This window comes from Portunus trituberculatus, chromosome 19 (genome assembly GCF_017591435.1).
Source record: "Portunus trituberculatus isolate SZX2019 chromosome 19, ASM1759143v1, whole genome shotgun sequence".
Taxonomy (NCBI): domain Eukaryota; kingdom Metazoa; phylum Arthropoda; class Malacostraca; order Decapoda; family Portunidae; genus Portunus; species Portunus trituberculatus.
Window position 1 is genome coordinate 11,353,438 of NC_059273.1, and position 25,576 is coordinate 11,379,013.

General features: G+C 40.3%; 1 protein-coding gene across 1 annotated transcript in view; it reads left to right on the forward strand.

The window, feature by feature from the left end:
* LOC123506032 (serine/threonine-protein kinase DCLK1-like) overlaps positions 1 to 25,576 on the forward strand; it is an 85,520-nt gene that overhangs the window by 58,337 nt on the left and 1,607 nt on the right. Inside the window, 9 exon segments of the mRNA XM_045257858.1 lie at positions 9,337 to 9,433; positions 14,183 to 14,302; positions 14,851 to 15,034; positions 16,014 to 16,173; positions 16,569 to 16,649; positions 16,890 to 17,036; positions 17,857 to 18,003; positions 18,633 to 18,875; positions 19,937 to 20,047. Of these exon segments, the coding sequence (XP_045113793.1) occupies positions 9,337 to 9,433; positions 14,183 to 14,302; positions 14,851 to 15,034; positions 16,014 to 16,173; positions 16,569 to 16,649; positions 16,890 to 17,036; positions 17,857 to 18,003; positions 18,633 to 18,875; positions 19,937 to 20,047 (1,290 nt within the window).

The window sequence follows — 25,576 nt, forward strand, 5'->3', positions numbered from 1 at the left end:
TTATGGAAAGATACGGTGATAATTCTCTCTCTCTCTCTCTCTCTCTCTCTCTCTCTCTCTCTCTCTCTCTCTCTCTCTCTCTCTCTCTCTCTCTCTCTCTCTCTCTCTCTTTTTCGGTGGTGTACTCCTTAGGTCCTTTTGTTTGGCCTCGATTTCTTTCCCCTCTTCCCTTCCCCATTCCCTTTCCTTTCCCCCTCCCTTCTCCATCCCCATCCCTATCCCCATCCCCATCCTCTTCCCTTCCCTTCCCTTCCCTTCCCCTTCCTCTAACCTCCTCCTCCCCGTCTCCCCGTGTCCAACAGCATGCCAGACTCCCAGAGATAGCATCACACACACACACACACACACACACACACACACACACACACACACACACACACACACACACACACACACACACACACACACACACACTTTAAATGAATTACTTATCTCATTTTTAATATCTTATGAATCAATGACTGTATCTTGTTCAGAGAGAGAGAGAGAGAGAGAGAGAGAGAGAGAGAGAGAGAGAGAGAGAGAATGTGTGTACGTACGTGCGTGTATAAATTTACCATGCCACGTAACATGCAGAACTGTGTGCGCCTAGATGACTTAGGTGTGCGTATTCGTGTGCACGTAAGACCCCATGTACGTGTGTCACATTCTCATGGTGTACGTACGTGTGTCATGGCAGGCTTGTATTACCCTCTCTCCACCCTCATATGGCATGCGGGGCGGGGTTGGGCGGGGCGGGGCTGGGCGGGGCGGGGCAGGGCAGGGCAGGGCAGGGCAGGGCAAGGGGCAAGGCAAGGCAAGGCAAGGCAAGGCAAGGCAAGGCAAGGCAAGGCACGTGATGTGGAGAACCTTGGGAACCGACTAGGAAGAGGAACACTAAGGTAAGGTGGAGTGTGGAGGTGGGCTTAAGTGGAACATAGGTGAAGAATGGAGTTTGAGTTTCGTGGAGTGTAGGATTGAAACGAAGCGGAATTATAGTAAACAGGGAGCGAGTTTATAATTAGGTACAGAACACTCTTAAATACTCTCGCTATACTGTCAGTGCAATGTTAACCTCTTCATTACTATGACGCGTTTTCATATTCATTCTGGTTATTATTTGGCGATTTTAAACAGCTTCAGAAACTTACGTGGGGGATTAAAATGTTGAAGACACCGTGTATTAATCTTCTGACCCCCCATAAAGCCTTCCTATGTAAATAAAATCGTCTAATCATACCCAAAACACGTGGGAAAAATACGTCCCGGTACTGAAGAGGTTAAGGATAAATACTTTCCATGGAGTGTAGAACTGAGACGAAACGAAATTACAGGACACAGGAAACGAGTTGGTACATAAAATACAAAACAATTTAAAATACTCTTCTATACACCACTGAAGCAATGAAGGATAACAAGTAACATGGCTGGAAAAAACTGAGGGATAGATACCTGTAGGAACAACATACAAGTAACCTGGCTGGGAAAACTGAGGGATAGATACCTGTAGGAACAACATACAAGTAACCTGGCTGGGAAAACTGAGGGATAGATACCTGTAGGAACAACATACAAGTAACCTGGCTGGGAAAACTGAGGGATAGATACCTGTAGGAACAACATACAAGTAACCTGGCTGGGAAAACTGAGGGATAGATACCTGTAGGAACAACATACAAGTAACCTGGCTGGGAAAACTGAGGATAGAGACCTGTAGGAACAACATACAAGTAACCTGGCTGGGAAAACTGAGGGATAGATACCTGTAGGAACAACATACAAGTAACCTGGCTGGGAAAACTGAGGGATAGATACCTAGAGGAACAACATACAAGTAACCTGGCTGGGAAAACTGAGGGATAGATACCTAGAGGAACAACATACAAGTAACCTGGCTGGGAAAACTGAGGGATAGATACCTGTAGGAACAACATACAAGTAACCTGGCTGGGAAAACTGAGGGATAGATACCTGTAGGAACAACATACAAGTAACCTGGCTGGGAAAACTGAGGGATAGATACCTGTAGGAACAACATACAAGTAACCTGGCTGGGAAAACTGAGGGATAGATACCTAGAGGAACAACATACAAGTAACCTGGCTGGGAAAACTGAGGGATAGATACCTGTAGGAACAACATACAAGTAACCTGGCTGGGAAAACTGAGGGGTTGGGTGGGAAGAACGGGACAAAATGAATCTTAGGGTGAAGGAGCAAGGGTGGGTGGAGACGGGGGGTGGGGGGCTGTAAGTGGGTTGGTTCAGGGTGTTCCGTTGCGTCACATCTGGTTCGTCACGTCAGCCTTTCAATTGTGCTTGGTGTGTCATGTTCTAGGATTTAAGACGGGGAGGGCTTTTGGGGCAGTGAAGGGAGCAGGGGGAGAGGGGAAAAGAGGGGAGACATGGGAAGGAGCTTGGTGGGGATGGGTAAGGATGGACTGGATGAGGATAGGGAACAAGGGAAGAGGGGGAAGACATGGAGAGAATAATGGTGGGATGGGTAGAGGTTATATTAATGAGAGAATAGGATTAGGCATAGGGAGATAGAGGGAGGAATGGGGATTATGAGAGGGAGAGATGGGTAGAGGGGAGATGGGAGAGATGGTGATGGGGAGGATGTGGGAGGAGCGTTGTTATTGCTGTAAAGTATATCATTATTTTTTCCTTCTTTTTTTCTCTCGTCTCTTTTTTCTTTCTCCGTTTTCATTCGTTTTCTTTACGTTTCGTGTTTTTTTTTATTTGATTGTCTTTGCGTTTGTTTGTTTGTTACTCTATTTATTCATTTACCTTTTCTCATTTATACTTTCTCTTCATCTCTATATAATTATTTGCTCTGTCGGATTATTTATTCATTTATTTATTTTTTTGTGGGAAATTTTGTAAAGTTATATTTTGTTCTTTCCTCTATTTCCTTTTTAGTTCTTTCCCTTTTTTCTTTCATTCATTCTTTCTGTCATTCTTCCTTTTGTTTCTTTCAGCAGCCACATGAATCCCTTTGCTACATTGTATCCTTTAACTTTGTGGTGTGTGTGTGTGTGTGTGTGTGTGTGTGTGTGTGTGTGTGTGTGTGTGTGTGTGTTGTCTCTGTTGTTGTCTTCCAGTTTTTAAGGTGTATCTGTAATTTTCTTCATTTCTTTCTTTCTTTCTTTCTTTCTTATTATTTCTTTCTTTCTTTCTTTCTTTCTTTGGTTAAAATTTACGGGTAATTTTCTCGGAGGCCTTGAGGTAAATTTCTTTTGTTTATTTTCCCCTGAATGTGATTGTCTTCCTGCTAGTAGTAGTAGTAGTAGTAGTAGTAGTAGTAGTAGTAGTAGTAGTAGTAGTAGTAGTAGTAGAAGAAGAAGTAGTAGTATCATCTTTTCTTTCTTTTCTTATCTCTTATCAATGTTCTTATCTCTTGTTTTCCATTTTCTATCTTCCTTTCTTGTATTTCTCTCGTTTTTTCTCCAATTGCGTCATTTTTGCGTCACATTTCACAAGTCACGTAACAATAATCCAGTTTTATTTTATTTTCTTTGATTTTTTTTTTCTGTGTCGTGTTGTGTTCCTTGTGTTCGCCCAGTCAAGGTTACTGTGGTGGGGTTGTGTTCCTCAGTTCTTGTTATACGGCCTTGTTTTGCAGATGTGTGTGTGTGTGTGTGTGTGTGTGTGTGTGTGTGTGTGTGTGTGTGTGTGTGTTTATGAGGTGTTGCGGTTTTTTAAAGAGTTTTATTGTTTTGCCTTTTTCTGATTTTGTTTAGTTGTGTTTTTTTCTTTCATTCATTCCTTCTTTCTTACTTTTCTTTTTTCTTTTCTTTCTTTCTCTTTTTCTTTTCGTTCTTTTCATCTTCTTCTTCTTCTTCTTCTTCTTGTCTGCCTCTTCCTCATTATTATTATTATTATTATTATTATTATTATTATTATTATTATTATTATTATTATTATTATTATTATTATTATTACTACTACTACTACTACTACTACTACTACTACTACTACTACTACTACTACTACTACTACTACTACTACTACTACTACTACAGTATGAAGAAGCACTTGCAATTCATTAAGTGTGCATTACATATTATATCTCGTCAAGGTGTATCACGTCACGCAGACCTCTTAATTACACACACCTGCACTTGCACCTTTCATCACTCACGTATAGGCCGGCGCACACACTACCGGAGTTTTCATGAGTGTTGCTTCAGGGTCACCACGACACACCTGCTTACGTCTGATTAAAGTTGCGTTGTGGTGCATATTCCCGCCACACTCCACTGCAATGCCTCACACTTCACGGCTCTTTGCTTCATGTCACGCCTCACTAGTTGCCTCGCTGGACTTGGCTTGCTGGTTCTCATGGCAGCAGCACACTTAATTAACCCTTTGAATATTAATGATAAATATTTTTATTTGATTTGAGAAACACTTGGTAGTTTTAGAAATGAATGATAAAGATTCCCCTGAGTTGACATGTCGTTCTGGGAAAATAAGGGCAGGAAGGTTGCTTCATCAAATAGAGAGCTGTCTGTACCACCACCACCACCACCAGCAGCACATGCAGCCTTCCTCTAGGGACATGACCCAGTAACATGACACTAGTTAGCACATGGCAACCTGTTAATTAATCCCTCCCCTAACCTAACTTGACCTGCTTGAACTGCCTGACCTATTCCATGCGCCGTGTTCTCTCCCTACCCTTGATACGCTTTTCCTGTCCTCCCTTTGTCTATTTCTCTTCCTTTTCCTTCCCTTCCTATCTTATTCTTCTGTTTGTTTCCTTTCTACATAATCATTCCTTTCTTTCCCATTCTTCTCATTTCCTTCTCCTTTCCTTTCTCAAAATCCTTCCCCTCCTTCCTTTTCTCTCCTCTCTTCCCCTCCTTTCCTTCCTATTCTCCCATTCCCATCCTCATCCTAATCTTCTTTTTCCTATCCTCTCTTTTACCTACTCCCATTTCTATCTTCCTCTTCTCATTTTCTCCTCTCCCTCCCTCCCTATCCTCAGCCGCCCTGATCGCCCAACCCCCTCACGCGTGTTTAGTGTTGTAAATACATATTTCATATCCATGTTTCTGAAAATGTAAATATCATCACTTTTCCCGCTAAATGTAGGTCAGCAGAGAACTGGTGGAGTGCAGGAATTAACGTTGTTGTTGTTTTGGTGGTGGTGGTGGTGGTGGTGATGGTGGTGGTGGTAGTTGTATTGATGGTGGTTGTTGTTGTTGTTGTTGTTGTGGTGGTGGTGGTGGTGGTGGTGGTGGTGATGGAGGTGATGGAAGTACTGTTGTTGTTCTTGTTGATGATGATTATGGTGATAGTTTAGTAGTAATAGTTGTCGTTTTTGTTGTTGTTGTTGCTGCTGCTACTGCTCCTCTTATTGTTCCTTTCAGTAAAACGAAAAAAAAAATCTCAAAAAAAGTAAATCTCAAGAAAATAAGAGAGAAAAAAAATATATATAGCTAAATCTTACACAGCCATTTCTTCACGGCGTCATCTCCCTCATGATCGAGACAAACAGAGCAGCACAGCCAGACCTCAATAGTGTCTCCGCGTCACCCAAGCCACCTGTCACCGTAACACACCACCTGTCACTACGTAGGCCTCGTTAAACCACCTGGCGGGAAGCGATAGAGGCCAGGAAGGAGAAAGAAGTGGTGATGGTGGTGGTGGAGGTGATGGTTGGCGGTGGTGGCTAGGTAAATGTAGGTAAATGTCTTCCTTCCTCTTCCTCCCTACGTTCCTTTCCACCTCCACCCATGGTCATTTGTAGTCCACGTATGCCTCTCCACCTACATCTATTCCACCTTAATCCCTTCAGTACCATGACGCGTCTCCATACTCATTCTACTTACTATTTAGTGATTTCAAACAGCTTCAGAAAATTATGTGTGGGATTAGAATAGTGAAGACTGGCCATTAATCCTCTAAACTGTATAGACCTTTCCTAATGTCAATAAAAGGGTCTAATCGTACACAAATCTCAAGGTAGAAATGTGCCCCAGTACTAAAGGGGTTAATTCGTCTGTCTCTCAGTAAATGGCATCACAATAAAGCCTTTTTTTTCTTACCTTTTACCAGTAAATCACTTACTTAAAAAGACACACATACAGACAGTTATATTTAGAAACATTCACATGAGGAGTGTTTTGGCAGAGTGAGTCACAGGTGAGGGGGAGAGGTGAGTCAGGGAGGCTAATGAGTGCAGGAGTCCAGGTGTTGCCGCGGGGGATTTGAGGTGAAGGTGATGCTGGAAGGTGAAAGCTACGTCCAGGTGGGCAGAGTGCAAGGTGGTCGTCACAGTTAGGTGCATTCTGTCGCTGCTCCGGTCGTTGCCATTACCCGGGTGGTCGTGTGAGGGGGCTGTTGTGTGGGTGTCTGGTAAAGGTGGTGGTTGTTAGAAGTCGTATAGATGGTCGTGTTATTTTAGAGACATGCTGGTCGTTACTGGTGATTAGGGTTACTGGCTTAGTGGATTAGTCTCTCTCTCTCTCTCTCTCTCTCTCTCTCTCTCTCTCTCTCTCTCTCTCTCTCTCTCTCTCTCTCTCTCTCTCTCTCTCTCTCTCTCTCTCTCTCTCTCTCTCTCTCTCTCTCTCTCTCTCTCTCTCTGGTGACATTCAGGTAAACACAGGTATTTTCCCAATCAGTCATCTACCAGGTCGGACACACACACACACACACACACACACACACACACACACACACACACACACACACACACACACACACACACACACACACACACACACCGCGTAGTGTAGTGGTTAGCACGCTCGACTCACAATCGAGAACACACACACACACACACACACACACACACACACACACACACACACACACACACACACACACCTAACACACTTTCCTCTCACTCCCTCTCCCAAACTCACCTGTCATAATTTTTCTTGCCTTACCTTCTTTCCTCTCCTTTTCCTCTCTTGAATACATCTGTTCCCTTTTCTCTTCCTTACTTCCCTTATCTTCCCCTTCTTTCCTCTCCCTTCCCCCATCCACACACCTGTACTCTAATCTCTTGTCTCTCCATCTTCCAAACACACCTGCCCATTTCCCTTTACCTTTGCCACTATTCTCAATTCCCCCATTCCCTATCAACCTCTTCCTGTTTTTGCTTTCCCCTTCTTTCCTCTCCCTGCCTCCCCTCACCTGTCACGTTTCCTCCCTCCTTCCTCCCGTCACACCTGCTTGCCTTCCCTCACCTGCCTACCCTCACCTATCTTCACTCACTTGTCCTCCCTCCAACATCCTCCCAACCACACACCTGGGCGTCGCTCGGTCACGAAGACATGAGGTGACGTCAGCTATCTCATGATGGAGGCTGACGAGAAGTGCTGTCCATGAGAGATTGATTAAGGTGAAGCAGTCGGAGGAAATAGCTGTTGTTTTTCTTTTTCTTTTCTTTTCTTTTTTTTTTGCATCAATTTTTTTCTTATTTATTGTATTTTATTTTTATGATAGTCTTTTGTACGTTTGTGTGTTTGTTTTTACTTTGATTCTTAATGAGTTTTCTCTATTTTTTTTTTATTTTAGTATTTATTTCGTCTCTTTTTTCCATCTAATTTCGTTGAATATGTTAGGGTTTGTTAGAGAGAGAGAGAGAGAGAGAGAGAGAGAGAGAGAGAGAGAGAGAGAGAGAGAGAGAGACTGATTGATGTTGTGGTTAGTTATTTATTAGTTCCTGGAATTGAATGTGAATCATGTGCATGAGAGAGAGAGAGAGAGAGAGAGAGAGAGAGAGAGAGAGAGAGAGAGAGACGTGTGTGTGCATTTTATGATCCGGCAACATTAATACACGTAAACCTCTGATCGATTTGTGTGTGTGTGTGTGTGTGTGTGTGTGTGTGTGTGTGTGTGTGTGTGTGTGTGTGTGTGTCGCGGTGGTGAGTCAGCATTGGTGGACCGATCAATATTGTATGTACACCTCTCCTCTCCTCTCCTCTTCTCTCCTGTCTCTCTCCTTTTTCTCCTCTCCCCTCCTGTCTTCTCTCGTTTTTTCTCTTCCTCTTCTCTCCTCTCCTTTTCTCCTTTCCCCTTCTGTCTTTTTGTTTTTTTCTTTTCCTCTTCTCCTGTCTTCTCTTTCGTTTTTCCCTTTTTCCTCTTCTCTCCTATCTTCTCTCTCTTGTCCTGTTCTTTTTTCCTTTCTCCTTTGTCGTCGCTACTTTAATTCCCCTTTCTTTTTTTTTCTTTCCTTCACGTTGTCTTTTTACGGTTTTCTTTTTTTCTATATATTTCAAAATTCCTTTCCTCTTTTTTTTCTTTGATTCTCTTCTTTTTGTTTTTCTTATTTTCTCATCTTATCTTTAAATCCTGTATTTTTTTTCCTAACTTGTATTTTTCGTTGTTTTCCTTCCTCGTATATATTTTCTTATTTCTTATTTCTTCTCCCGCACACTCTTTTTCATATCTAATCTTTCAATACTCTCTCCTTTTCTCATGCTCTTTTTTCTATCTATATTTTTCATTTATTATCTCTTTTCTATTCTCCTGTTATACCTACCTGACAATTTCCTCTTATTTTTTTCCCTCCTTTTCTGACCTTCTGTCCTTCATGCTTTCCTCTGTTTCTCTTCCTTCACTCCCTAACTCTTTCTCCTCAGCTCTACCCTTTAATTCTATCACCTCTCCTTCATTCCCACCCTTCCCTCCGTCCTCGGCTTGATTCTGTCTGGGATAACACCCAAGTCAGCGTCTCACACAGCACAGCAACTCAGAGTTATCACAACTTCTTTCCTCAAGTCTTTTTTCACTCTCAGCTAGTTTCTTTCCCTTCCTTCTATTTGTAACCACTTTATCTTCCTTTTCAAATCCTTTTTTTTTTCTAGTAAATACCGCAGTCCTTTTTTCATACCCCATTTCATCCTATTTTTTCAAACCTGTCTCTTTTTCGCTCAATTTCTCAGATAGGCTTTTCTATCTTTCGTCCTATTCTTCGTATCAATTTGATCTCACTTTTCAAACCCTTCCTTTTCCAGCTTTTTCTTGTAAATTCTAAATTCCTAGATTAATTTTTTTCTCTCACTCCTTTGTAACCTTTGAAAACTGTCTTGACGCAGTTTTTAGGAAAATTGAATGCGTTTTAAGAATACAATACATTACACAGCGTCTGGGAAGGACATAAACCCCACCGCAGTAACCTTGAGCACTTACACGCACAACACGATCTTAGCTAAGTCACGCTTCACCCAAAAGTTACTGATTGTTACTCGTTTCCTTCTCGGCGGGGACGTGTTAGTGGAATATTTGCAGCTTTAGTGTTTGCCTTGTCAAGTTATCAAGGCTTTTATCAAGTTTACGACAGTGGTTCTCTCTCTCTCTCTCTCTCAAGACTCGGTAATAACTCTCTTCTCCTCCCGCAGGTCGTCAGTCTTCGGGATTTCTTCTTCGACGACGACATTTTCATCGCCTACGGGCCCGAGAGACTCTCCCATGATGACTTCGACCTGGACAATGAAGGTGAGTGCGTGGCTGAGTCGCTTAGTACGTATATGAGTGCTTGGCGTGGCTTGGCATGTCTGGATGGGAGAGTGAATGAGTGCGTGAGTGATTGGTGTGTCTGGATGGCTTAGTGACCGTCTGAGTGCGGGATTTTTTTTTTGGCGTGGGTGGATATATGGATAGGTGAGTGCGTGGCGTGGCTGGCTAGCTGGTTGAGTGCGTGCGTGTGCGTGAAGTGAAGTAAGTGTTTCTTCAGTCGATACATTGGTGACGTGGCGTGGCGTGGCGTGATCAGCTGCTGGAGATTGATCGTGTCTGGCGGAAATGGAATGTGAGGGAAGGCTGGACTGGCACAGCTGGGGCACGAAGGTGGAGTACCTGTCGTAGTTACCTGAGGGTGAATAATGAATAAGGCTAGATGTATGAGACAGGGCTTGGTATTATAACGGTATGTACTCGTGTGTGTGTGTGTGTGTGTGTGTGTGTGTGTGTGTGTGTGTGTGTGAGGGAGGGTGAGATCAGACTGGCGTGTACATGAAAACTTAGTATGAGGGAGTGAAGGAGAGCGAGATCAGGCTAGCGTGGTAGTGTGAGGGTGAGACAGGGCGTGGTATAACATGTACCGTACTAGTGTGTTAAAGTCTGTCTGGTTGGTGTGAGGGAGCGCGAGACCAGAGGCTAGTGTGAGGTAAGCCCCGAGGACAGGGTATAGTCACGGCCACAGCCTGAGTAACGTGTCACGATAACCCTGATGGTGTTATGCAAGGCGTGGCGTGACCTGGTTACTGTGCCGCTGTAGTGAGAGTATAGGGGATGGCATTGGGTCTGTGCTGCCCTCTGCGTCCTCGAGTCCCCAAACAGAGCCTGGGGAGCGATAATAAAGGAGCGCGTTGTTGAATCTAAGACAGCCTTCCAAGTTCGTCTCGCCGGAAACCTTGTATTACCTGATTCGTTCCCTGCCGCCGTGTAATCTGCGGGAGTGTGGGAGGAGCGGCTCTCCCACAGGCTAGGGCGTGCTCCTCTCCCCTCTCTCCCTCTCCTCTCACCTGCCATCCCTCACACGACGCCTACACGCAACTACTACTGCACACATCACACGCACACCCAGATAACGGTGTTTTTTTACACATTCCTCTTCCTCGCCCTTCGTGACCTGCTAGTGTGACCTGGTATGCGAATTGTGGCTCCGGGGTACTGGTCCAGGTCACGTGCTTTGGAAATTGACCACCTGTGACCGTCTGTGACCACCTGGCAATAGGAGGGGAGGGGGTGAGGGTACATTCTCTCGCCAAGTAAATCAGACCTTGAAGATGTGAGGAAAAAGTGTGTCGGCGGGAGACTGAGAGGCGCTGCTCGTGTTGTTTTGGTGCGTGAGGCGTGCTGATGAAAGCTGCTGATAGATGCTTGGTGATTGTGATTATGGTGATGGTGTGTGTGATGGTGACTGGTGTTGGTGAATGTTAGTGGGGTAGAAATGATGTTTATGGTGATGCAGCTGTGAGGGTGTATGTTAATGGTGGTCAAAAATAGTTGTTTGAGGTGACTGGTGATGATGATTGATGTAAATATTGATGGTGACTTCAAAGTGGTGTTTGTTTATGGTGACTGGTAATGATTGACTATGATGATGGTGGTGGTGACTAGAAAGGGTGTCTGCATATGGATGGCTGGCTATAACTGGCAATGGTGACTTGAAATGGTGATATTCGAGATGTTGAATAACGATAGCAACTGTTAATTCACCAGAAACTCAATTAATTTTCTAACACTTTTCTTCATTCTCTTCTTTTCTAGTGACTTTGCCAGTAGATAAAATGCAGCGCTGAGTTGGGATCGAGATAAGATAGCGATTTTTTTTCTTTTCTATGAAGGAGAGAGAGCCAGCCAAGGTCAACAAAAAAAAAAAAAAAAAATACCCACTTGAATGCTGGTTCTCTAGAAAATGGGTAAAGGGTTAGCCAGAATTAGGGAGCAAATGTCTTGATACCTCCCTCTTAAAAGAAGTCAAGTCATAGGAAGACGGAAATACAGAGGCAGGTAGGGAATTCCAGAGTTTACAAGTGAATTAACGTCTTTCATTCACCGTAGCAGCGTTTAGTGGGATTGATTAAGTGACTAAGTGACTGATTGGTGAGCCGAATTGATAGGAGCACCAGATATAAGTCGTATTGTGTCAACTTAGCAAGGTTATATGTTTTTTTTTTTATGTAGTTCCATGGAATATTTTGTTTTTGTAGGCATTAGTATTCTCTCTCTCTCTCTCTCTCTCTCTCTCTCTCTCTCTCTCTCTCTCTCTCTCTCTCTCTCTCGCTTTAATCTCACTCATCGACGCATTCTCACGCTCTTTTGTTCTCATTGAGCCGATTTTTTTTATATATTTTTTAATTTTCCTATCTGTTATCATCCTCACACAACGCAGAGCTCAAGGAGGGACACACACACACACACACACACACACACACACACACACACACACACACACACACACACACACACACACACACACACACACACACAACTGATAATAGTATATCTAGTAAGGGTAGTAAGTTGAAGAGAAAGGCTCCTCCTCCTCCTCCTCCTCCTCCTCCTCCTCCTCCTCCTCCTCCTCCTCCTCTTTAGTCTCTTTCAGAAGTAAATATTATGCTTTTAAGTGAAGACTTTCAACATTTCCCACAAACTCAGACATCCTTCACTAAGTCTGATTAAGTTGTGCGTGAGAGGTTTGAGAGGTGAGTGGCTGAGTGCTGGGAAGGAAGGAAGGAATGACTCACGAGGGAGAGAAAGAAATGTGGAAGTTTTGGCACAAGTGATGGGGTGTGTGAAACGCTTTGCTCTCTCACCACGACTGTTTTCAAAGGCCACAGAGATCATTAACCGGTTTTCCAAAGGCATTTTTCCTGTTGGTATTGTAGAAAGCTTGTTAATTTGTTACTAGAACCATAAAGACGCCCTTATAAACCTGTGTAACGTCAACTAGAGCCTTTTGAAAGTAATCGAGGTGTGGACTAGAGTTGTTTCAAAATATGGTCCGTGAAGTGGGTGCCTCCTTCCCCTCAGGCTGGAATGCGCCCTTTTGTGAGGTGGGCGGGGGAGAGAACACGATGCCTGCCAAACTAAGAAAAGACGAAAAAATAACATGAAACATAGCTAGCCTGAAGAATTACGAGCAACTCAACTGAACAACCCATTTCTATTATAAGTCAAACAAGTATTTAATGCAGTGGGTGAAAATTGAGATGAGTCAAAACAATAGATATGATAAATGAAGTCGAATAATAAGTAAATGAATGTTTTGTTTGTTTTGATATGTCAAGGTGTCTGGCTGAGAACAAAAACAGTAAGAAAGAAAAATAAGACAAAAAAAAAAAAAAACTTCTCAATCCCTTAAAAAGACATAAGATAATTAGGTCTTGATTCTCTCTTTTGAATATATATATATATATATATATATATATATATATATATATATATATATATATATATATATATATATATATATATGATAACAAAAAATACTATTACTACTACTATTACTGCTACTGCTACTGTTACTACTCCTTTTATCTTCTGTATTAAGAAAAGATAAGAATAACAATAATAAATAAAACCAGAAAAGTCTCTCCATATATGTATTAGTGCTCCACTTTCCTACCACCACCACCACCACCACCAGTGCCAAGGAGTGCCAAACTTAAGCTGCCAGGTGAGAAAACTTTCAAGGATTCCAAGGCCAAAGTTTCCTCACCGTCTTTACCTTACTTGGTCAAAATTGCCTTCCTGTTTTCCCTGTCCCTACCAGTCTGGGTCAGCAGTGCAGCATCCACACCCAGTTGTGCCTGATACTGAAATGCACTGAAATGAACCAAAATACAGGCTGAAACTACTGAAATGCGGCCCAAAAATAACAAATTGCAGCAAATATTTAACGAAATGCATTCAAAAACTACCCAAAAATAACAAATTGCAGCAAATAATTAATGAAAAACTACCAAAATGAAGCCAAAGTCACCAAAAGGCAGCAAAAAAATATTGCAGTGCAGTGCACTGAAAGACAAGAAAAACTATTAAAATGCAGCAAAAATACCAAAATGAAGCCAAAAACCACCAAAATGCAGCGTGAAACTACCCAAATGAGACTATAGACCACCAAAATGAAGGCTGAAATTACTAAAATGAAACAAAAATCACTGAAATGCACCTAAACACAGTCCAAACTACTAAAATGCAATGAAAGACATCCAGACATTACCGAAATACAAAAAAGAAAATAAATAAATAGAAAATAAGCCAAAAATTGACAAAATACACTAATAGGCAGCCAAAAGCTACCAAAATGCACACAAACACTTGCCTGCTGCCATTGAGCACTGTGACACCTTTGGACCTACTGTGGGTGATGAAAAGTTAGATTCCTTACAATATTTCAAGGTGGACTTAAGGATGTGGTGGAAATGTAGAATAGTGATGAATATTTTATTTATTCATCTATTTATTTATCTGTTCCTGTTGCAGAATCTGGTGTGAATGTTGATCAGTTATGCATAATGTAATGTTTTTCATGTGGGGTGAAGGGTTTTGTTTTTGTTTTGTTCTTTTGTTCAGTAGAATGTATTGTTTGTTTTAGGTGATGTGAGTTATTGGTAAGCAGAAGGCATTTTTTTATTTACTACTACAACAACTTTACTTTCCTATCACAGTGCCCCCTCTTACATAAAAGAAAGAAGTCTACTATCAAGATATGCTCAGTCTTCTCTATTCTTCCAGAGTGCAAGACCATCCAACCCCTTGTCAAGTGCCCCCTCAGTCCCCGCCGCCCTCGCCGCATGCCTTCTCCCAAGCCACGCGGCCGAGCTGTGTCGCCTCTCGCCATTTATGACGGCCCAGGTAAGGCTCTCCAGTGCTCCTCCAGCCCTTCAAGCTCTGGGGGAAGTTTAGGGAAGGCACTTGTTGCTGCCACTACACAAGTTTTTAGAAGGCAAACTTTGGATGAGAATATTGGATTAGAGTTGGTGCATATGCTCAAGTGTTGAAGTTTATACTAGATTCTATCCATAAAGAAGATAAGGGTATTTGCACTTTTTTGCTATATGGTCGTTTAAAATGTGAAAAGATTTGATTGGGTGTTTCAAATGTATTGTAGAAAAAAGCATTCAGAAATCTTTTGCGTGAAGCAAATGCCTGACAAACTCGTAAGCTGTATAACTTGTAAGTAAAAATGAGGAAATGTGCTAAAGTAATGGTGATGTGATAAATATTGGAAACATGAGGTAAATATTTGATTAGTGAACTTTTTCCTTTTTTCTTTTTTAATTTCCTTTTTTCTCACGTCACTAAATCATACTAACACATTCCTTAATCCCACAACAGGCAGTTTTTTCAAATATTTTTCATTAAACCAAAAGACACTGACACATTACTTGTTCCCACCACAGGCAGTTTACCACGGTCACCCCGGAAGCCAGCTGGTCACCATCACAAACGGCTGAGTCAACCCAACACACACACCTATCAGCAGCAACAGCAGCAGCAGCAACATCATCACCACTACCAGCACAATGGCCATGTAGCATGTGGTGGCCTGGAAAACATCATCTTCCCATCCTGCGTCACCACAAAGTAAGGTTTATATTCAGAAACATTGTTTTCTCACTGTGACTGTTTTTTAAGGTCACGGAGATGATTAGCTGGGTTCTCAAGGGTATTTCTCCTTTTAAAAATGTATATTTCTTGTTGATCTTTTACTAAAACCATAAAAAACAATTCTAAAAGCCTGTTTTAAGAAAAGTTTGCTCTCTCCAAAGGGTGTTTCTCTACTTTATAATGTAGAAATTTTGTTGATCTGTTATGAAAACCAGAAAAATACTCTTAGATACACAAACAATTTTAATTAGAGCCTTCTGAGAGTAGTGGAGGTGTGGTACAGAAGTGTTCCAGAATATGGCGTAAAATCAAATGCATGTTGGATCACCACGGCCTAGGCATGTCAGTCAGAGGGACGATTCAGCTCTGACTCAGACATCCAGCCAAGAACCTGACCTAGACCCTTCAGAAAAATGTTATTCGGCCACTAGGGTTGCACGTTTGCCATCCACACACAGGGGAAAATATTGGTTGCTTTTTTCCAGGAAGGGGAGGAAGAACTCAGTCAAGATGCAAACTCTCATGCCTTGAATTTACTCTTGAACATTTATTTATATAGTATATTAATGCATATATTAGAGGTTTTCAATGCATACAGTTATTTATTCATACAGCGTTAGATACTCAACACTTGCAAGATTTTAAATTACAGTATATCATGATTACTTTCCATTTACTGAGAACAGATTTTGCCTCATAATTTAACAGGACATTAGCAATTTTAAGACATGCATTTTAATATTCATATATATTATATATATATATATATATATATATATATATATATATATATATATATATATATATATATATATATATACATATACATATACTATATATTATATACTCAAGACTTCCCAGATTATAGACTACCTATATTACTTTTTATTTATTTCTGAGATTTTGCATGATGTATTACCTGCACATTAGCGCTACATGACTCCCTTGCTTCCAGGTACTCTGTGGGGCGCATCCTGGGTGACGGGAACTTTGCCGTGGTGCGGGAGTGTGTGTGCCGCAAGACCAGGGAGGAGTACGCCCTCAAGATCATAGACAAGACCAAGTGCCGAGGGAAGGAGCACATGATTGAGAGCGAAGTGTCTATACTGCGGCAGGTTAGTGGGAGGAGTCGAGTCAGTGAGAAATGAGGGAATGAATTAAGTGTAATTTGTGGGAACACTGTATGCTTATGTTCTCTTTTACACTGGACCAATGCAAAATATTCTCTGTTTGTGCTGGAATTTTATTATTAACTACTATTATTATTATTAGCCTAGGCTGTCTTGGTTTTATATCTTGTATTAAAATGTTCTGCCTTTCTGAGAAAACAACTGAATTATTTGTATTTAATCACTTTTGTTCTTTGGTTGAGGAGTAATTATATAACTAACTTCATGGATGTCAATAATGAAGCTTTTTTTTATTATTATTTGTGTTTTGTCTTTTTTGCAAGTCAGTGAAGATTTTTTCTATCATCTTCGTTCTATTCTTGGTTCCTTTGTTTCCGCAGGTCAGCCATCCAAATATAGTTAGTTTAATTGAAGAATTCCACACACCCACTCAACTCTACCTCGTCATGGAACTAGTCAAGGTAATTATAGGTGGAGGCTGCCGGCTGGTTCTGGTGGCTCAGCTGTTCTAGGAAGCCACTCACAGCGGAACAATTTACTGTGTTTTGTCTTTATATTTTATTATTTTTACTTTGAAATTACTTCTTATCTGTTAGTGAAAATAGAGCTAATTTTATAATGTTTACCAAGATTAAAGCTCACATAGTTTTATTTACTGAGACTTGTTTGATAACTTATTTTTCACCACAATGTGCTTGCAGGGTGGCGACCTGTTTGACGCCATCGCCAGTGCCACCCGCTACACTGAGAAGGATGCCAGCTCCATGGTGCGTGACCTCACCTCCGCGCTGGACTACCTGCACCAGCGATCCATTGTACATAGAGACATTAAGCCTGAGAATCTCTTGGTGAGTGTCACAATTCCTCATGTAGTGAATTATTGTATCATTAAACTTGGAAATCTTTTAGTGAGTGTTGCAGTTTCTCATATAGTGAATTTATATACCAGTAACCCTGAAAATCTCTTGATGAGTGTCGCAGTTTCTTATATAGTGAATTATTGTACCATTAAGCCTGAAAATTTTTTGGTGACTCTCAATTCCTTGTATGCTTAATTATTATACTACCATTAATCCTGAGAATCTCATAGTGAGTGTTGCAATTCCTTACATATTCTGTCTAATGTACAGTGGCCATGCTGTCTTTAAGAAAAAAACTTATCATCTTTTTCACGTTCTTCACAAATTAATTGATTCTTGGTACATTTAATTCATATTTACTGTATTGTATATTAAGATCAGAGTACTACACTGTTGTATTACATATTAACCAGATTTACTAATCCATACTGAAAGTAACAGTTTGTGATCACAATGATTTAATTATTGCTTTTCATTTCTCCTGCATAGACTAATTTAGAGTAGTGTCTAATCAAGTGGCTAATATGTGAGATAGTGCTCTATGTATTTATGTATGTAAGCACCTTGCCTCAGCTTTTTAGTAATAGGAATGCTAGTAGTATATAGATAGGTACACTAAATTAACCAAGTATTTCTTATCCAAAGGCTGAGATATGAGGTAGTGATTGTATATGTATGTATGGAAACACCATAGCACCGCTTCCCTCCTGTAATGGAAAGCCAGCCTGGTGTACAGATTGATAGGTGTCAGGATAAGGATGATACACCCTAAGCCTATGACAAACCTGACCCTGTGTGTTTGCTGCAGGTGGTGGAGTATCCTAATGACAGCAAGAGTCTCAAGCTGGGTGACTTTGGCCTGGCTGTGGAGGTGACTGAGCCGCTGTACACTGTGTGTGGCACCCCGACCTATGTGGCTCCTGAGATCCTCAATGAGTCTGGGTACGGCCTCAAGGTAAGCCAAACATAGTCTAGTTCTCAGTATTTTTTTTATATTTTTTTTATATGATAGGGAAACCTGGCCAAAGACAACAAAAAACTGTGATTAGAAAAGGCCTGCTGAGGTGCCAGTCCCCAAAGAAGTTGAAGGAAATGTGGATAGAAGGGAACTCCCATGATAGTAATGGAGTAATTTTTTTTCAAGATTAAATTTTGTGTGAAGAATGTATGTGTAGTTAGATGCATGTAGTTTTGTTTGAAGGAAGAGAGTTGACTTATTGAAAAGTTTGGCAAAAATGTTATAAATGCCAGTACTGCTAAGTTTGCTAATCCATTGACATTATTAATTTTACTTAAGGTAGATTAAAGTACTATTGTGTTAGTAAAGTAATGGAGGTAAGGAGAATTTAAAAGCTTGGAAGAACAAGTGTTAGGTTAAAGTCTTTCATTTCTGTTATTCATTTCTTTCTTGACAGATTCTAAAACTAAATGATGAGTGAGTGAGTATGTGGGCCATCTAGTGTAGGATTACTGGCCTGGTATATAGATATATCGATAGATTTCTTTATGTAAGGTGTCTTCGTAGGTAAACACTAAACAGCAATAATGTATGTGAGAGATTATTTTGATATGTATTTTCCTCAGGTTGACATCTGGGCAACAGGGGTCATCACGTACATTCTTCTCTGTGGGTTCCCGCCATTTGTCTCTGCCACAAATAATCAGGAAGAATTGTTTGAACAAATCCTCCGTGGAAGCTACGAGTTCCACAGCCCCTACTGGGATGACATCTCTGACTCTGCCCGTGAGCTCATCGTGCAGATGATTCAAGTGGATCAAGATAAGCGTTTTAGTGCTCAAGAAGTGCTCGATCATCCCTGGGTGTCCGTGAGTAGAGCCTTGGTGTTGATGACCTGTTGTGTTATAGCATGGAGAGTTGGTATTTCGTGACCCTCAAGACCCTCAGTGAACGACTATTTTGGCATAAGGCAGTAGAGAATGCAAAGATCCACTAATACCTGTTTTTTTTTGGTAGTAGGCACAAAATGGTATTCAGGATTTTCTGCATCCCATTTTGCTACTACTCACTTGGACTTAAGTTCCAGTGATTTTAATAGTTTATTTGTGCCATTTTTGTGGCATTGCTATGTGGTCACTCTAGTTCAGCCAATAAGTTTGTGGATGTATTCCTCCACTGATGAGAGAAAGTCAAGCAGGTGCTCATGAGACCTGGCTTCCCTCACTGTTCATGCGGAGACTGAGTGTGCTTCTGACCGGAGGAATGGGTGCTATGCTTCGTATGTCCCATTCTCTCCTCCATTTTTTGTAGTATGCAAAGGAAAAGAAAAAAATTTTTTGCAAAAGTGCATACAGTTTTGGCAAAAGGAAGACTTTGCCTATTTGCTAGCTTTTAAGTAACCTTCAAGCCTGTGCTAGAAACTATTTGAGTAGCAGACATGACTGCAGCAGTGTTTTAGAGCAGTGCTAGTTTGGTGGTGAAAACCTCACTCTAGTGGAGCCCAGTGAGCCAGTGCTTCCCTCCTAATGAACTGATGGTCATCACTACTTTGCAACTTTTGAATTGTAATGATTTATTGGCCTATATGGTAATACATGAGATAGGGGCATATTCATACTATTCTTGTCTTGCATAAAATACAGTCTAACAATCTACTGTGGAAAAGTTATATATTGTGAGTTATCAAACATTTTTCATTTATCATATACAGTATATTCATACCTAAGACTGCAAAGTAGATTTTTTGATAAAGTTAGTGCAACAGTTCTTGGTGGAGCGCTGGCTGACAGTCATCAAGGTGGGCTGTGGCTTCCACCTCACCCTTTAGTCCCAGACATCCTCTAGAATGAGGTTTTGCTGCATCTTCCCTCACCTTCCTGAAGTAAAGTACGTAGCTGCTCCAGGTCCTTGCTGACCCACTCCTCCACAGGACGACGAGGCTCTTGACCGCAACCTCCACCTCCGAGTGTCTCATAAGCTGGACCTCCACTTTGACACCAACGGGCCTCAACACAAGGCAGCAGGAATCACTCTGATGGCTGTAAGTCCATGTGTAGATCATCCATGCCAATGTTGCATATGAATGTTGCAAGTCGTTGCTCATTTATGTTCAAGTTACTATGAATTATGGGAGATTTTTCACAAGTAGTGTAGTCCAGATATTGTTTCCATTTAAAGCTTTGAGCATCAACAGATCTTTATTTTTATCTTTGTAATTTTCGCATGTTGAATCCAACTTGGTGCTGTGAGTGTTTTGCCTTGAATGTGTAAAATTTATATATCAGAAAGGATTTAAATATTGTTACTGTCAACCATTTTAATTTTTAAGTAACTTGTTTGGATAAAATAAGTTGAGTGTCATATCATCTTGCTGCAGTTAACTTTATTTAGCAATCAGTACATACATCAGTACATTCTTATGACATCATAGTATGTCATTCATGAATGTCTTAAGATCCTTTGAAAAAAAATTAAGGACTGTCTTGATAACTAATAATGCACATAACAGACATGCTTGAACTTTGTACTGAGATTTGGTGACTAGTAGAAAATATATCCATGAATTTGTAGGTATGATGAGAGTAATTTCAAGACAAAGCACACACTAAGTTGAATTACCAATGAATGTGGGTCCCAAAAACACATACATTCCAGGCTTTCACATTCATCTTCTGGCTACAAGACACTCAAACATTTGAAAATTTGTCTCAACAGTTGTAATTGTAACATGAGACCAATGAAGGTAATCACGTTATGTAGCATTACCTTGGTCTTCAGGCCAACTTTACTGAAACCATTGAAATTCTGGAAAGTAAAATCTAGTTCATTGTTAGATCCCAGTGCCCACCACAGACCTGTTCCCTGACCTGCGTGTTAGTTCCCACTCCCTTGCTCAGTGTGACTCCAGTGTTGCTTGAAGAAGGTCCATCAATAGTTTTATAGTTTTTACCTATTTATGTCGGGGTGAAATTTTCTTGTATGTGAGAGGTAAATATTGAAACCATTGATCATCAGCCATAAATTTTAAACTCTGATGTTTTCACTTATGATTGGAATACTACTACTGTCATCATTACTTCTTATGGGTTATTGTGGCTTTTGTTCTGTGTGAAGAAAGTATGTGTGTAATCATTCTATCCCTCCAATTAATGTGGTCATGAAATCTGTGTTTGCTCATCCTCTAGTTAAAAGATGACAGAGAGGGAAGGAAAGAAAGATCTAACAAGATATTTCATTTCTCACATACAAGTGTGCAATGTGTCTTGTGAAATCCAGCATTTTTTATTTTATTTTTTATTTGTTTATTTATGATTTATTTTTTTCCATGACTGATTTGTCTTTTTGTTTCTGTGGTTGTTGTGTCCAGGCGGAGTCCACCCCCTGCTTGCATACAGTAGAAGTTCAGTAATGTGTAGCAAGCAGGCGGCCGTGGGCGTGTCGCAGCAGTAGGGGGAGTCTGGGGCCACTGACCACCTCCAGCCTTACCTCCACATCCCCACACCCCCACACCACTTACTTGTACACACACCATACAACTGAGCCATTGAAATGCAGTGTTTATTGTATTTATACATAAAGCATTGAATTATTTTTTGCTCATCTGCACTGTATTAGCCAGTGAGGCTAAAACAGCTTTCCAAAATAGTTGTAATGTCATGTATAGATGTAGTCTGAGAATTTCTGTATTTATTCTGTTCAAACAGCTAGTCATTCTGCATTCATCAAACCACTCAAATATGATGACTAACTTTATTTTAATACACTTTTGTACTCTGTGAGATATACATATACATTTATATACATATATCTATATATATGGAACACTCTTCACCTCACAAACACTCCCAAATAGGCGGCCGCTAACAGTCATGAATCAGGTGCTAACACCCGCGGCCACACAGGGGGCTTGACATGGCTTCTGAAGCAGGTGGGTTTTGTACTGACTCCTAATGTTACTTTTCTGCTCTCTACCTGCCTGACAGCCTTGCACACTTCCCTTCTGGTGTGAGTCTCATAAAATGGCTTACAAAGACTGCTTGCTAGCATGCTCAATCTGAGGTTGTACTGACTCGCTTCATTAATGCCAGCGTTTCTAATGGAAAGGGTGTAATCCCTGCTCGAAGATTGACAGGTAAGGTGATTCTTCCGTGTAAATACTCCTTCACTATCCCCACAAGGTACTGTAAATACTACATGACTTCTGTCTTGCGCTACATAGTATTGTGCTGTGCTGTACCTACTTAGCCTGCACAGTAATCACATTGTGCTACAGGGACTTGAACCTTCCTGTGTGTGTGTACATTTAGATTTTTTTTTTAGTTAGATACTAACTAATGTACATTAATATTTCATAGTGTAGCAGTATTTACCAGTGTTGGGTACTGGTCTGCTCTCCTGCCCTCTGCTCCATTCCTTCATTCACATTTTGGGACCAGATAAGTGGATTGAAACGTGAAAAAATAGGAGCAGAATTCTGTTAAGTTTACAGTTCTGTGAATCAAGTTGAAAATTATACTGGCATGAACTGTTAAATGGCTCAAATTTAGAATTTTCAGTTTGACTAAAGATATTTATGAATGAAAAGTTTGAAATAACAAAATCTAGATTAAATTTCTAGATAATGAATAATTATTAATTATTTACACTAGAATGTCCTATAATTATTTTGTAGTAATGGATAGACATGTGGAGAAAACTTATAAATTGAGTGGAGCAAAGGATTGGTGAAGCCTGCAGCCTTTCAGTGGTGGTGGGCTGGCCATTGTTGAGGTGGAGCAGAGCAGATGTAATGGAGTAGCCAACTGCCCATCATTGGTATTAGATGACCATTTCTGAATTACAAAATTGTAATCTTAACACTTTTCTAGTTAATATTTATAGCTGTCCTGCAGAAGGAAGTAATAATCTTTGACAAATAAAGTATCAATAAATAGTAGTAATTTTTATGCTAGTTTTGTAAAACAATCTGTAATTTTTAAATGTAAAAGTTGTGCAGCCACTGCCAGTAGATTTGTCTAGCAACCCAATATTAAATTTTAATCCTGAAATTTTGTATAGTAGAACTGTACTATAATAGGACTTACTTCCAGCCAGCTCACCTGATCCCTGGAAAGTAATTATAATCCCCACCATTACAGATCCTAAGCACACGCTGATGTATAGGAAACTGTCTGTATTATTTAGGGAGAGGAAAAGATAAAATCGACTGCTGGAGATTGAGAGCAGTTGCAGCTTTTCCTTTCTCTCATTTTTCTGTAACATGTGTTCACATTTCTAATTGCAACACATCCTGAAGGTGGCAGCAGCTTTAAGGCACCAAAGTGTTTGTCTGGATAGGGAAATGTTGCTGTGCTCTCTCCTTTGTGGGTGTCTGTCCATGTAAAGCTTGGGACTCTCATGTTGGCTGCCATTGAGATGCATGTTGCAATATTGGGATAATAGAAATTGTTTAACTACTTAATTACAGACTACTGAGAAATTATCTGCTTGCCTTGCTTTTTATTAATCTTCATACTTTTATGATTAAATGGAGCTTTAATTGCACCCTCCTTTTGAAATATTTTAATGTGAAACAATTAAGTGTAGCTCCACCTTCTGAAACACCCTTCCAAGTCATGAACATGTATCATGTCTCCAAGATCACAATGGGAAAGCAACATAAACAAAATTATATAACTCATCATGCATACTACAGATTTAAGGTTTAAGAAAAGTGCATTGCTCCATAAACACTCCAAGGCTGTGACCACAACCTTTTCAATACTTTACAGACTGCATTAGTACACAGATAGGAATCATGATTTTAAATGATTTTGTTTTAAACTTGAGGCTGGTATTGCAAGAGGGGGATAACCCTCAAAAATGGTGAAATTGAGTTACAGGTGGCAACATGCTCACAAAGGGTGTCAAAAGGTCCTAAGCACGTTGGCCATACCAAAATCGACCATTTGGTAGGTGTTCTGAAGGTCTAAAGTCAAGCGAAACTCACACAAAAAAAAATCGAGACTAACATTGGAAGTGAGTGCAAGCTGGGGATAACCCGCGGTTGGTGGTAGTGGTGCGTGAGCCAATCAACTGTGAGCGTCTCACTACGCCCCCGCGCTCGGCCAATCACAACCTCTGTTTACTTGCAGGGGGGACCACGTGCGGAAAACAACACGGCTTTTAATCCTGCTTGATCTTTCTCCACAGACCCACACCATTGTGCCTTGCTTACGCATAAAAGATCGTTCCTGATAATGAACTTAACTGTCTCAAGCCAGTGTAAAGGATGAGAGTCAACCAAAATGATCATACGAATTTTTTCACTAATTTTTCAGGTTAATAGTACTCAACTTTTATTTAAAAAAAATACTTTTTATTATGTAATGCAGTCAGGTAACGTAGTCTTTGTAACATACTACTCGTTTTATCATAAAGTAATGTAATTTCATTGATAACTCATAAATTCTTGGAAAATAGGTGCTGGAGGTAGCAAAACAATTTTTTTCACAAAAAAATAATTTTTTTTTTTATTACAAAAATTTCTTGGAAGTTTTTTTTTGGTATTGGTATTATACATTACATCATAAGACCCTAAAAAAAAAAAAAACTAACCTACCCTGGGTAACTTTTTTGGCTAGTAACTGTAGGTGTATATATATATATATATATATATATATATATATATATATATATATATATATATATATATATATATATATATATATATATATATATATATATATATTTTTTTTTTTTTTTTTTTTTTTTTTAGGAGGCGGAGATGAAAATAAGGTGCCAAAACAGAACTCTTTGAGACCTTTATTTTGATGTATGATAATAGCATAGTATGCCCTTCCTTCCATGCGTAACAAGTGGCTAACTTTAAAGCGTATTTTCTCGAAAGTAGGGTCATGAGGGTTATCCCCCTCTTGCAATACCAGCCTCACTTATAACATCATTGGTGTAGGAGTATCACCTTTAAATCCAGTGTTTTGACATCATTCCCCCCTAATTGCACTTTTTTCTGAGGTACTATACTAGCTTGTCCTATGTGACCTGGAATAAGAAGCATGATTTTTTCTCTATATCAAAATAGATATAGACTAGGACTAGGCAAGTAATGAATCAGTTACTGGAAGATTTGTAAGGTAATTGTTTGTCATATTGAAGAAAATGTTGTTAGGAGAGGCAGCATTGCTGGTGGTGTCTGGAAAAAATTGTTCGTGAAAGTTTGGTACAACTAAAAATTGATCGCAGTCTACCTCTACAAATTACAAAGGCAATCTATGATACGGATTACACTACAGTGACAAACAATACATGTCAGTTAGATATTTGCTTTCAGTAGACTCAGACCTTCATCACACTATAGGAGGATGGGTTCCCTAATCTGAGGTAAAGAGAAATGTTAGAGAAGAATCCTTTTGTCTCAAAATAAAGACACAGGCAACCAATTTCTCTCTAAATTCCAACATCCTTGAATAATCTGTGTTACTAAAGAAAATGTCAACTCCAGCCATCAAAATCCAGGTAAGCTGTGAGTAATTACTTGTAGTACCTGTGTAATGCTTCATTACGTGTTCCT